Consider the following 15,527-nt stretch of genomic DNA (forward strand, 5'->3'; position numbering starts at 1 on the left):
GTTCCGGGTAATCAACTTCTTACTTGAATTACAACACTTGTCCCATGCTCCTAGCATGCACACAATGTTTACCTATGGTTCTTACTTTGTGAAATAGATCATATTTAACACATTTCCAATCATTCTCATTTCTCAACTCCAAATCCTTTTTCCATAAGTTAAAGAATATCAAATTCTTGCTACTTATAGAATATGCTAGATTCTAACATTCTATGCAACTTATCATTTCGTAATGTCACTGCACCAAAGTCACAAAGACTATTGCCAATGATATTACAAAGTCCTCTATTGGAGATTGTTACAAGACAATTCCATAGACGTGATGTCTCTCACTCAAAGTACATTCTTTGAACATCCTTTTGCATAGAAGTTTCTAATCTAATCATAGATTTCTCAATATTCAATTCCCAATATGGACACACTTCCATATGTTCCATATGACAACTCATTCTTAATAGAATCTTATCTATTCGTAATGATGTCGATATGGTCCATCCAATATGGAAACATTTCCATATTTTCCAATACTATACTTCCAACTACTCACAAGCGACCAATCCTCGTCGAACTTTGGATTGTCCTTTGATAGTTGTTTAATTGTTTTAGTCAAAACCAATTCTTGTCCTTTTTCCCTCTAAATGCGCTAGACATTTGGAAAATTTTAGAATGGTCAAACATTAAAGTATTTGCAATCGATCCTATACCCGAAGCGTATGGGACACGACGCATAATGTTTTATTTGCTATGCTCTCAAAATTCGAATTGTGAAGAGGGATGCCGTAATCATAATCGAAATTTTAAGAACACACTTTGTACCTTTGACTAAATTTTATTAACATTTCTCAACCTAAACCTTTAGATTTGAAATGAAGCATAATATTCTCTCCCTTAATTATAGCAAAACAACTATTCAACTATTGCGACTTTGCAAAGTATGACTCTTGTTTTCTATAATTAATATTGCTAACCTTGCAATACTTTCCTTAATAATCATACAATCATAACTTTTATGCTCCCACTATCTTGATGATTATTATAAAACATAACACTTATGCTCCCACTAGCTTTGACATGTATTCATAAACATCTTAACTTTCAGAAAAACAATGCTTATTGAATTTCTTAAGTTCATGTTTCTAATACTTAGTGCTTTGATAATCTTTTATCAAGGCTTCTTGAACTTATACACATTTGCCTTCGATAGTTCATATGTGTGTCTAAACAATTAAGACTAATTGCCAAACCTCACAATTCAAATTATGGAAAGGGATGCCGTAACCATGATTGAATTTGAGAATGCAATTTTACAATCACTATCTTCTTAAAATCTCTCTTAGTGAAAGCATTTCTTCACAATCATTTTCATGAAGGAGGAAATCTTATGACACTTAGATTTGAGCGGTGTATGTGTTCCTATCCATGTGAATTTGTTAAAACCAAAGTTTCCGACAAATTCAAACTCATATGGACCGAACCTTTCTTAATCTTGATTTCTTGCCTTTATGGTAGCACAGCTGCCCACCATGTCTTCCAAGTAGTTAATTAGCTCACCCTTTCCTATCAATGTACCTTTCATTGATTAAGGTGCTTTGCCTTTTATGCGTTCAAAATGAGAATTCATAGAACTCACATGCATAATTAACTCGATTGGATTGGCACAGAATCAAAGTAATGTCAACACGATAGGTTGTAAACCTCAACTCGTGTGCTAGTGATGATCGATAAGGTTTATTTGATTTGTTCTTGAAACCTTTCAAGACCATTAAGACTCCCACTGACTCCTTGACATATAAGATTCTCTTGTCAATAAACATTTCTTGACAAACAAATATTCAAGAGTTAGTGTAGTTTTTATCAAAACACTTCATAAATTGGTCCTAGTTGGTCTTTGTCTTATCCAAGACATCACAACTTTCCACATTTAATGAAAGTTACAAACCTTCTTAATACCTTTCACTCAATGTCACAATCTTAACTTTAAGACTTGTTATTGGAACGAAGTATGATTGACTTGTTGATTTAACCATTTCTTCAATTCTTTGATTCCTCTTCTTGGACACACAATTGTACCAAGACTCACTTAGAGGATCAATTGAGATATGGTTCTTAATCATTAAGACCTATCATAAAGCATGAAAGGTACTCTCCCTTCTTCTTAGAATGGAGAAACTTTTATCTTTCTACCTACTTGATTCTTGTTATTCGTTCTACTATTGATTTAAGCCTTTTCAATCAATTCAGAATTACACTTAATCTTATAGTATAATCATATTTACTAAACCTTTAGTAAATCATGATGAATATCATTGTTACTCTTATGGTTGACTTGATCAACATGCAACATTGTGTGCTCGATCTCTTAGTCCCTCACTTGACACTTTGTCAATGAATTAGTCTAATTTCCAAATACGAAATTTCTCATTCATCGTGCATCCACGTTGCATGATTCCAAGTTTCTGTCCAATTGAAACTTGGGCGATGAGAAACTCTCCTTATTTGGTAATTTCTCGACTTTCCATAAATAACATAATAAGAACCAAATCCATTATTGCTAATAATAGAACCATTTTAACATCAATTTTTCATACACGCCATTGTAAGGATAAATAAATAAAATTTAAAATCAAAATTTATTTTATTGCGGAAAAATTTTGTCCTTACAATGCAACTCATTTGAAAACTTATGCTAATACATCTTTCTTAGCAATCTAATTCTAACTCTAAGTAGTAGCTCAAGAATCTAATCTTCGAGAAATGCGATCGAAATCCATTCCTTTACGGTTAGATTTTGCTCACTTCTTCCCTTAAGCTCCCTTTCTTTTCTTCGATCCTACAAAACATCAATTGTAATCTTATTACATTATGTATTAAGAATCTAGAATAGAAGCTTAAAAGAGTTAGTAAATGGATTTTACCTATATTAGAGCCATACGTTTCGACTCTCCCATCTCTTAGATCTCTTAGGTAAATGGGGCAACTTCGTCTCCAATGCCCCTTCTCTTGGCAATAAAAGCAAATCGACTCTTTTGGAACAGGACATGCAACTACTTCACACATCGCCTTTCTCTTATGATCAAACTTTTCGATCATAGCATGTCTTTCATTGCCATTGTCTATATCCATAGAGGTCTCGAAGGCAGATTCACCAATCAACTTTGCTTTTCTATTGCGCCAAATCATTGCAGATTCAGCAGCAATAAGCATATAGGTGAGATCTATAAGGGTCATGTCGTAGTTCATCATATAGTACTCTCTTACGAACTCACTATATGAGTTGGGAAGTGACTGAAGAACCCAATCAACAGCCATTTCCTCACAGACAACGGATCCCAACATTCTTAACTTATCAATGTGTGACTTCATCCCTAGGACGTGTGCACACACGGACTTTCCTTCTTTATGTTTACTTGCCAAAAGGGCTTGAGTGATCTTGAACTTTTCAAGCCTTTGAACTTGTGGGTTAGGGAGAATAATTAGAGGAGGTAGAGGAAGTGAAGCATGATTTCTTGTTCCTCGATCGAATCGTGGAATATCATCTTCATGTGGAATGCTTGTTCCACGGGATTTGAGAAGACCATAGTTGTCGAACTTTGACATCTACAAAACGGGAGAAAAACGAATTCAAGTTAGTTGATAGATTGAGTCCTTGGTAGATCACCCAAATGAAATTCCAAGGCTAGGACCCAACACAATACGCTACAACCTAGAAAAGGGATGTCGTAATCTAGTTGCAGAATATTTGAAGGTAAGTGAATGACGATTCACTAATTTCCACCATGAAAAACGAAAAAGAAATTTAAGTTTTAAATCTATGAAAACTCCTAGATCCTTTGAGATACATTGAACTTTCAATGGCATGTTTATATCTCGATATGCCCTTCTTGTTTGTGACTGGGATGCCGAGGATCACAAAGCGGGTGTGAATAACCATGCAAACTTACATGGTGCCCTCACATGTTACAGTCACCTATTCGATGTGTCGGTAAACCACACACGCTCCACCGAACTATGACAAACATTGAGTCACCCTTTGCTACCTTTGCTTAGACCCATTTAGTGTGCCGGTTAACCACACACGCTCCACTAACGTCTTCGCAAGGGCACAAAGTGTAATTTCATGGAATTGCATCAATTCACTTTTGCCTAAGTAACTAAGATTGGGAATTTCGAAAAACATTTAGTTACTTTAGTAATTCATTATACTTATAATGGAAGGTTTCGTCCTATCCTACTCGTTCGGCTAACGACCCTCCACTAGTCAAGAGTGCGGTGGGTAAGAGTGGATACCCATTCAATCGCCATTTTATAGGCAATTTCCTTAAACACCCCTTATAGACTAGCTTCGTGAATGAGGCCTACTAACGGTAAGACTGACTTTTACTCATACATATATATAATGTTAGACTTTTAATGTTATATATAGTATAGGGTGTATTTTATACTTTCAAAATACTAGGTGGTTTAATTTAACAATTATACTTTTAATTCAATTAAATTGTAAACCTAAACTTTTATGGATTTATTAAACTTCTTTTAATTATACACCTTAATTAATTAACAAAACCATAAGGGTGTGATTTGAACTTTTTCAAAACTATACTAGGGTTTTAGAATTTAACATTCCTAATTAAAATTTTAATCAACTTTTAAATTCCAAAACTTGAGGGCAAGTTTTGAAACATTTCAAACCATAAGGGTTTAGAATTTAAATATGCATCAAAATTAAACTATTTAATCAAAATTTAAATTCCAAAACTTGAGGGCAAGTTTTGAAACCTTTTTCAAAACATTAGGGTTTCAACTATTTAAATTTCAAAACAACAAAACTTTTGGGGTTCAAATTTAAACTATAAAACCTAAAGGGCCAAATATGAAACTTTTCATGACAACAAGGATCAAATAACAAATAATTCAAATTAACATTTAATTACATAATGATCCATATTTGATTTATTTAATGATTTCTTGCAAAACAATTTATCAATTTACTCAAAATAATTAATCAATTATCTTATAAGGAAACAATTATCTTATTAATTGATAAATATCTTCAATTAGATCAAAATTATAGTCAAATATATCATATAATCGGATTAATATTGATCTAACATGATAAGGTAACTATCCATAAGCAAAAACAGCAAGAAATCTCGAAGTACCCTCCTTCTGACGAGTTGACTCGTCGAGTCAGACTTGGACTCGTCGAGTCTGCATGGACTCGGCGAGTTCAGCCATGGACTCGGCGAGTCCAGCCTCCAGAATCCAAAAAATCGAATTTTCCAGTTATATCAAGCATCAATACAATAGAAACCAATCTAGGCTCTGATACCACTGATGGGTTTAGGTCATAAGACATCCTATGTGCTCATACAAACCCTAATGCTTGGATCTAGGTTTCTCTATTGTACATGCTTTGAATCCAAGACTATAAACCCTAATTCTAGCATGTGGAAATCAATATTGACATATAATTAGGTTTAAGATATTACCTTGACTGTTATGTAGCAATAACAATCCCAATTCCTCCTTTGAATTGACTTTGGAAGGCTTAGAGTCACAAGTGTCACTCCTCTAATGGCTCACAAACACGATAAGCAAGAGGATGAAGAGGAGAGAGGATGGAGGCTGCCCAAAACGTGTTCTAACCCTAGAAGGTTGCTTGTCCACGTTTTTGGGTCATAAGGGTCTTATATATAGTAAGGCTATTAGGGTTATCTAACAAGGAAACCCTAATTTGGTTGCTTAAGCCCTAAGCAACCCATTGAGCCCTTTTCTTAAAGCCTTGGACGACTTCATATGGGCTTCCCCATTAGAATTCGTCCACCTTATAATAAAAGGCAATCCATGGCCCAAATTGCAATTATCTTATAATTACAATTCCAGTCCCTTAAGTTTAATTAATCTCTTTTAGTTACAAAACTAATTACCAATTAATTATTGACTAATATTAATTAAACAATATGATTTCTCCTTTAATATATTATTCTCATAATATATTAATAAATCATATTTAATCCTTTCTCTCCATAATTCATCCTATCAAGTTGCTTTGGTGAAGGCAACCCAAAAGGACCATGCACCATCGGGTCAAGTACATACCAAAATAGTTATGGACTTAGACCCTAATCCAACACTATCAAGTCGAGTAAGACTCAAAGTCCTAGTACTGATGAAGAGATAGCTGACATGATTCGAATCGCATATCCTTTGGCTTGAGGACCAATCATGTAAGCAATAAGCATGATTAGTCAACTTCAGCGAAATCCTAACAAAGCCCATTGGATTGCAGTGAAGAATATTCTTAAGTAGCTGTGGAGAACAAAAGACATGTTCCTTGTTTTTGGCGATAGGGATACATTAAGAGTGACTGGTTACATTGGCACTACCTTTCAAACAGACCGAGACAACTTATGTTCATAGTCTGGTTGGGTGTTCTTATTAAATGGGGGAACAGTTACTTAGAAAAGTTCCAAGCAAGACACGGTGGCTATTTCCACCTATGAGTTAGAGTACATTGCAGCAAGTGAAGCATCGAAGGAAGCGAATTGGTTAAAGAACTTTATTGGAGATACTGGAGTTGTTCCAACGATTCAGGAACCAATGGAACAACTCTGTGATAATGAAGGTGTGATTGCATTTACAAAAGAATCAAAGGATCATGGCAGATCCAAACATATCGACATAAAGTACCATTATATTCAACATCGGGTAGAAGAAGGACATCTTCTTGTGAAGAAAGTATCGTCAGAAGATAATGTTGCAGATCCTTTCACAAAAGATTTAAGCATATCCAAACACTACCAACATGCTAGGAGCATTAGCCTAAGAGACAACATTAGTTTTAGTAGTTAAGTGATGTTTTGAAACGTATAACAAAATAAATGTAATTGTTTTGGTGAATGAATAATAGAGAATTATTTATGAGTATCGTACTGCCTTATTCAATTATTTACTATTGTGTTTCTTTTTTTATGTTTATACTTCCTGAGTAATTTGAATTATTCTAAACCCACATTCGTTCATACTTTTGGATTTTGGTGGGAGTTGGGATACATATCTCCCTTTGGCTGAGTTTTCATATAACAACAGTTATCACGCCAGCATTGATCGACCTCCAATTGAGATGCTCTACGGGAAGAAGTGCAGGACCTCGATATGCTGGGGTGAGTTCGGTCAACGAGTCATGGGGAGTACTGAAGCGGTACTTAAGACTACCGAGTTGATTCAGCTGGTTTGGGGTGCTTCATACAATACATAGTCAGCAGAAGATCTATGCCAACAAGCCTTGATCAGATCTAGAGTTCCAGGTTGGGGATATGGTTCTCCTGAAAGTGTCACCATGGAAAGGTGTCATTCGATTCAGGAAGAGGGGCAATTTGGGCCCTAGATACATCGGTACTTTCATAGTTTTGGCCTGGGTAGGCCGGGTTGCTTATCATTTTGATCTTCCCGAGGAGCTTAGTCAGATCCATATCATGTTTCACGTCTCTCAACTGCGAAAATGTTTGGTTGATGATTCCACGGTGGTTCTATTGGAGGATATTCAAGTGGATGATCGTCTGAATTATATTAAGAGACTGATTTCCGTCATCGACAAGAAGACAAAAACCTTGAGGAACAAGGTTATAGAGTTGGTAAAAGTGCAACGACAACACCGAAAGGGATTTGAGTGGACGTAGGAGCCGGAGGATGAGATAAGGAAGCACTACCCAGGCTTGTTTGCAACATCGGACTTCGAGGACGAAGTCTGATTCAAGTGGAGGATATTTCTAACGCCAATTTCCAGATATTTGCATTGTTGGCCTTGCTTTGTATCAACCGTGCATTTTGATCCCAACCACCAGGCGTTGGGAATGGAATGCTAGGTGTTGGAACACCACGCGTAAGTTTGTAGATGCCAGGTGTTCGCACGTAGAGGACAAACCCTAATTTTTAGGGTTTGCACCCTATTTAAAGGCCATTATAACCTCAAAACGTTTCTTATCTCCAACCTCTGTTCCCTATAGCCCTCATTTCGAGACCTTAAGTGTGTGTGAGTGTTTTGAAGCCTTGGAGTAACATTTTGGTATCATTTTAGTGTTCTTGGTGGATAAGGAAGATCTTTGGAGTGTTGGTGTTGCTCTCTTGCCTTTGGATTCGGACTCTTGGCATCTTGGAGCACCTTTTAGAGCTATAAAGTCCAGATCTTGATGACTTCTTTTTTAGATCTTGCTTAAGTATAATTTTATGTTCTTTTGGTCCCAAGAACTTGACTTTTGTGAGTTTGGAATGCTCCAGAGGTTTTGGCTGTCCTTTCAAGCATTTTGGAGGGTTTAGAATCATAAAAAAACAAGTTTGGACCTTAATACTCTTCCATGCAAGAGTTTTGGAACTTTAGAGTGTGATTTAAGTTAGATTTTGGTGTTGGGTGCTTTATAGCCATGCAAAGTCATAAAGGTTGCAACTTTATGGCTTTAGACGTTCTTTTAGCATTGGATCTGAAGTTTGAACGATTAATCTTAAGCTATTAAGACCTTTGTTAAGGATTTAGGATTTTATGCTTACACCAGGTGTTTGAGTTAGAACGTTGGGCGTTCGAATGACAGGCGTCATTGAGTGGACGCCAAGCGTTCTCTCAGAAGCCCATTGGATCGATTTTAGGCCTTGGGTCGTTTAGGGTTTTAGGCTTAGATTAGTCGGTTTCTGCGAGGAAAGGGGCAAAATTGACTTTTTCCCTTAATATGATGAAGGATGAGGGGACCATTGGTATGGAATGAAACGTTAGTTATTGATTGGAGTTGTTTTTGGATTATGTTTAGTGTGAGGAGTAGTGTTCGCAGCAGATCGAGTGTTGATTCAACTTATCTTCTGTTAGAGGTGAGTCTCCTCTCAGCATTTAGCAGGTCGAAGGCATCAATGCCGATCCACGATTTAATATGATTAGAAAGCTACTTGTCTGTGTGACTCTTGCATGTGTAGTATGTGATATGTATACCGGGTGGGTCTCAATGCCAGGCGGAGCTTGATGAGTATATTGTATGCTATTTGTCTTAGTGATTCTTACATGAGCTTTATGTGTCTATATGTATACCGGGCGGGGCCTGATGAATGTGATAAGGCGGGGCCCATCTTATATTATTGACAGATCTATTCTAAGTGAGGCTCAATGTCGAGCGGTGCCCGATGGTTGTTGGGCATGGACAATTCTATGTTTGATATGTATGGCATGAGGCATTTTGGGGAACTCACTAAGCTTCACGCTTATGGTTTTTAGTTTATGTTTCAGGTACTTATGGATCGAAGGGGAAGGGATCTGGATGATCGCATCGTACACAACATGTTGTTCTGCATTTTGTGGTTTGATGTACTTGGATGATTATTGACATACTTTGATTTTATTTTATGGTTTTACAAACATATTTTGGATGATAGTTTTATTATCATTAAAATGAAATTTTGGGCCTTAATGTTTGGGATGTTACACCATCACATGCCAAGCAACATAATATTAAAATTGCATGGACTTGCAATGTTTTCCAAACTATCCAGGTGGTTTTATGGATGTCTAATCTTCCTCCCTAAAAGAACTCATTACACATGCTTTTGAAGGCGTTTGATCACACCTATAGGGGCCTTGAATAGAAACAATAAGTAAGTACAAAGGAAGATAATGATAGCCTTACAAAGGTTTAATATATCAACAAAAGAAAAGTTAGAGTTACTTTTGGAATTTTTTTAATTGTGGGAAACTCAAGTTTCTAGTCATTTTTGCTCCAACCGGCACTCCAAGACAAGAAAGAGGGAGAGAAGCAACACCGTAATTTAGCCGACAAGTCATGGAGGAGATTTCATTATTATTTACGTCAAATCTCATTATCCTGTTCTTGGAAATATTGGCTTTGAGATCGGACGCTATATGGAAGCATCTAAGAATATGGATAAGGTTTAGGGCATTGACTTTCGACCATTCACTAAGGAAAATAGCCTAACCTACCTATTAAAAGATGGAGAGGTGCGATTCATTCGTGAAGAGGTTAAATCCTTTCTTCACCTCTCCTATAACATCCGCTCTACAGCCTTTCACTGCTATGATGCAAATGAACGATGATAAGGGATCACCTTGATATACTCCTATCTAAGACTTTATATTATTTAGTTCCATTGACAAGAATGACTACTTGTTGGCCAAGTCAACACATGATAAAATCTATAAGATTCATTCTCACAAATCCACATAAGTGTCATCATATTGTTCAAACATGGGCCAACTAATTTTTTCAAATTTTTTGTTAAAGTCAACTTTGAAGACAAGCATTTTGTTCTTTCTTTTCTTTGCTAAAGTAATAATTTCTTCAACCATGACGGAACTACCACGGATATTCCCTCCACATATGTCCTCGACAAAGCATTTTAGCTACGGCATGTTGTTGATGTGCCTCACTCGTGTAAACTTTGGGAGGTAAAAATCGACATGTCCTTGAAAGCTAAAAAAATTTCAAAATATATTTGAAACCCACCAACATCAACATGTTGGTGCATGATCATATATAGCAACCACATTGCATCGTCCCTAAAATCTAGATGGTTCATCGCTAATAACCAACTTTATTGTGGTGGGAATTTACAAGTTGCATTTCAATGTATCCCAAGGTTCGTAAATTTTGTCCACATGATTTTGCTTTTATTTCAATTTGTCTATGTTCATGTAACATAGAATGGCATCTTGTAAAAGAAATCCCCATTTGGATAACTCCAACTTTACTTATACCCTCGTGAAAATACATACCAAATGTTCCTTGTTGACATAATGGACCAGAAACCTTTATATTCCTTGTGAAGTCATATATCATATGGTTCACCGAGAACAAACATCATCAAGGGTGAATCTTTTTACTTTTGGTATTTAAAAGTAAACATTTGTAATTTAAAATTTAAACTTTATTTTTATGAAATGAAGAGGCGTATGAGAATCCATAAAAGTTGTAAAACCAAAAGTATATAGAGTTATCTGGAAAAAAAAGCATAAACTCCACGTTACTAATTTTGTACAGAAATCAAGAAACTCTCAAAAGGGATCATTTTCTTTAGCAAAATGGTAGTTATGTAAATACTCGAGCTGAGTACAAGAATCGATTCACTTGTAATCCCAATCCACATTTTGCCAAGGCACCTTGTAAGCCATAATTCATCTGGATTTTTATTGTTCATCATGGATCGCTATATGCTACCAATGAAATGATAACAAAATAATAAAAGAAATTAATATATATATATATATATATATATATATATATATATATATATATATATATATATATATATATATATATATATATATATTTGGAACTGAAAGCAGACAGACATAGCATTACATGCAATAGATGTTACACCATCCGAAGGAAATGATCTTACGCTAGAGTGTTGAACGAGAGAATTATGTTGAACGAGAGAATTAGTAAAGAATTCTGTTTTCAATTAATAATTACAATGAAAACAACTTTTCTGTATATACATTACAGATCTAACCGACTTATCTACCAGCTAACTAATCTGAATATATTTACAAACTAGTCCCTCAACTATGATAAGCTATACAAAAGAAACAAAATTATGTACATTAATTCCAACAGCCCCCCTCAAGTTGGGAGTTGTGAAACAAAACCCAACTTGCCAATAGCTTCTGCATGATCTTTACTTCCCAAGGCTTTTGTTAACACATCAGCTGGCTGTATTTTGGTGGGGATATGTGATAAAGAAATAAGACCTTCAAGAACTTTTTCTCGGACAAAATGACAATCAATGTCAATATGTTTTGTCCTTTCGTGAAATACAGGATTCTTTGCTATATATATAGCAGCCAAATTATCACATTTAAGAGGAATGGGTGTAATATCTGGAATCTCAAACTCAGCAAGCAATCTATTGAGCCATGTTAATTCAGAACAAATTCTTCTCATTGATCTGTATTCTGCCTCAGCGGATGACAAAGAGATAGTAGATTGCTTCTTTGATTTCCACGAAATAGGAGTTCCTCCCAAGGTGATAAAAAAACCACTAACAGATTTCCTTGTATGAGGACAAGCTGCCCAATCACTATCACAAAAAGCTTCAAGCTTGAAATTATTTGTGTTGTTGAATAATAAGCATTGAGAGATAGTTCCATGGAGATATTGTAATACATGTGTGGCAGCATTCATGTGAGTTTGTGTAGGTTGACTATTGAATTGACTCAAAAATTGAGTAGTGAAAGCAATATCGGGTCTAGTATGAACAAGGAAATTGAGTTTGCCAATTAATTGCCTGTATGAAGTCGGATCTTGTAAGAAATCGGATGAAGAATGAAGATCTTTGATTTTGGTGGGAAGAGGTGATTTCACATTAGAAGCTTCTTGAATACCATACTGTTCTAATAGATCTTTGAGAAATTTATGCTGATGAACAATCATTCCATCAGGGACTGTATTGAATTCAAGGCCTAAAAAGTAATTGATTTGACCAAGATCTTTGATTTGAAATGTTGTGTGAAGAAAGTGTTTGAGATCTGAAATTTCGGATTGATTATTGCCAGTCACCAAGACATCATCGACATAAACAGCAACAAGAATAAAAGAATCTGCAGCCTTCTTTTTGAATAGTGAGTAATCATTTGTTGATCTTTTAAATCCTTTTTGAATAAGAGCAGATGACAATTTATCATACCACTGTCTAGAAGCTTGTTTGAGACCATATAAAGACTTCTTCAACCTACACACATGATTTTTATTTGAAGTTTGCATACCAGGAGGTAATCTCATAAACACTTCCTCATGAAGATCACCATGCAAGAAGGCATTGTTAACATCAAATTGATGAATTGGCCACCTTTTCTTGACAGCTAAAGCAACTAAACATCTTACTGTATTGAACTTGACCACTGGAGAAAAGGTTTCGTGATAATCTACACCTTCTTGTTGAGTAAAACCCTTTGCTACAAGACGAGCCTTATACCTTTCCACAGATCCATCAGCTTTATATTTAACCTTGTAGACCCACTTACAAGCTATAGGTTTCTTTCCTTTTGGTAAAGAAACAATTTCCCAAGTCTGATTGGCTTCTAAAGCTTCAAATTCTTTCTTCATTGCTTCTTGCCATAATGGATCATTTTTGGCTTGAGAATAAAATGAAGGTTCAGTGATTTTGGTATTTGTATGAAAGGTAAATGAAGATACATGATTGGATGAATGAAAGTGTTTGATATCAGGTGAATGAATAAAGAAGTTTGTAATTGTGTGATAACAAGAATCGGGGGCATTTTGGTCATTTGTAACATTATAACAAATGTAATCTTGTAAATGAACAGGAGGATGATGAATTCGTGATGTTCTTCTTGGTTGAATTGAATCAACCACATTAGGAGCTTGAATATCTTCTGATTGAGTTGATTGATCGGGGGTAATATTGTCATTTTGATGAGAACCTTGAATCTGTTCTGAAACAGTACTTGAACTATCAAGAATGTCAATGTCTGAACCAAGATTAGGAAGATATCCTGGCTGATTATTGAAGCTTGACATTTGCTGAAGGGGAAAAACATCTTCAATAAACTTCACATCTCTTGAAACGGAAATGGCTTTTGTTTGTAAATCAAGAACTTTATACCCTTTTTGTCCAAAAGGATATCCAAGAAAAACACAAAACATGGATCGTGGCATGAATTTATCTCTGTTGTGTGAATGCGTGCCCACATAACACAAACATCCAAATGTTTTTAAATTGTTATAATTGGGCTTTTGATTGAAAAGAACTTCATAAGGACTTGAGTTGTTGATCACTTTAAGAGGTGTTCTATTAATAATGTATGCAGCAGTGAGAACACAATCACCCCAATATGATTTGCCAAGTCCAGATTGAAAAAATAAAGCTCGTGAAATCTCTAATAAATGCTTGTGTTTTCTTTCAACTATCCCATTTTGTTGGGGCTTGTAAGGACATGATTTCTGATGAGAAATACCAACAGATTGAAAATATAATGCTCCTTCTTGACTGGATCCCAACTCAAAAGCATTATCAGTCCTTATTGTTTTGATTTCAGTCTTGAAATGAACTTTGACATATGTAACAAAAGCTTTGATAATACTAAAAGCACCACTTTTATTTTTGAGTAAATGTACCCAAGTACATCTGGAATGATCATCTACAATGGTCAAGAAATACTTATGACCATTATATGTAGGAACTTTGTAGGGCCCCCAAATATCAATATGAACAAGATCAAATGGGTGATTAGAGACAGTTTCACTATTTGAAAAAGACATAGAATGTTGCCTTGCTTGAGAACAAATTTTACAAGAATCAAAGAAAGAACTACATTCATTTGAAACAAGAGACAAAAGTTTCAACTTATTGAATGGCAAATGCCCTAATCTATTGTGCCAAAGATTTAGAGCATTGCTTTTATTACAAGAAAGGCAAGAATGAAATGTTGATGGTTGTTTGAGAAACTTGTAATCACGAATGTAGAGATCATTAACTCTTTTTCCAATGATCAAATTACTCTTCGACGAAGGGGCCTGCATGGCACAAAATTCATCAGTGAAAAGAATCCAGACTTTCAACTGAGATGTGACCTTAGTGACTGATATGAGATTATTTTTGAATTGAGGAACATATAGAACATCATTAAGAATAATATTCTCATGAATAGGAACTTTCCCATATTGGGTGACATTAATGGATTGACCATTAGGTAAACTGAGAGAATGAGAATGACTGAATGTATGAATTGAAGAAAAGAGATTTTGATCACAACAAATATGATCAGTAGCCCCTGAGTCAATGATCCAAGAAGTTTGTTGTTTATTGTGACGAACAACATTGAATACATATGATATATGCTTTCCCTTTGAATCAAGAAATTTACCTGAACTATCCATAGCACCATTAGTTATCACAGAATTGACAGATTTGTTGAAATTGTTGCTGAGATTACTCATGAGCTGCATCAATTGTTGATACTGCTGAGTAGAAATTGTAGAATTTTCAATAGAAGCTTTATCTACACTACTAGATCCTCCACCAGGGGTAGAATTGTCAATAACATTCTGAACAGTAGAATCTTGTCTCTTAGATTTGGTAAATTTAAAATCGGATGGAAAGCCATTGATCCTGTAGCATGTTGCTTTGACATGACCAGATTTCTTGCAATGAGTGCACTGCAAATTCTTCTTATTGAAAGAATTGTTTGAATTTGAAGTTTGATGATTAACATTCATTGCCATTGAATCAGCAATTATGTTAGGGATTGAATTGATATCACGTTGTCTCTCTTCATGAATTAACAAAGAATGTACCGTAGCAATGCTAGGAAGAGGATTCATCATCAAGATCTGACCACGAGTTGACTTATAAGATTCGTTTAATCCCATAAGTAATTGAATAAGTCTTTGTTCTTCAATATACTTCTTGATCTTGGCTGTAGAACCACATGTGCAAGCCGGAACTTCTTGAATCATGTTCAACTCATCCCATATCTTCTTCATTTTTGTAAAATATGATGAAAAATCTTCAGA

The 15,527-nt window shown here is 35.3% G+C and overlaps 1 protein-coding gene across 1 annotated transcript in view; it reads right to left on the bottom strand.

Annotated features, from left to right (window-relative positions):
- Nucleotides 1-14,252: 14,252 nt before the first annotated feature.
- The window catches only part of LOC122195655 (uncharacterized), a 2,031-nt gene continuing 756 nt past the window's right edge, over nt 14,253-15,527 (bottom strand). The window contains exons 1-2 of the mRNA XM_042897690.2: nt 14,879-15,527; nt 14,253-14,528 (exon numbers count right to left, since the gene is read on the bottom strand). The exon at nt 14,879-15,527 is cut by the window's right edge and continues 756 nt beyond it. Of these exons, the coding sequence (XP_042753624.1) occupies nt 14,509-14,528; nt 14,879-15,527 (669 nt within the window). The 3' untranslated portion in view covers nt 14,253-14,508. The remainder of the gene's footprint in view (nt 14,529-14,878) is intronic.

The sequence above is a fragment of the Lactuca sativa genome, chromosome 6, assembly GCF_002870075.4.
Source record: "Lactuca sativa cultivar Salinas chromosome 6, Lsat_Salinas_v11, whole genome shotgun sequence".
NCBI lineage: Eukaryota > Viridiplantae > Streptophyta > Magnoliopsida > Asterales > Asteraceae > Lactuca > Lactuca sativa.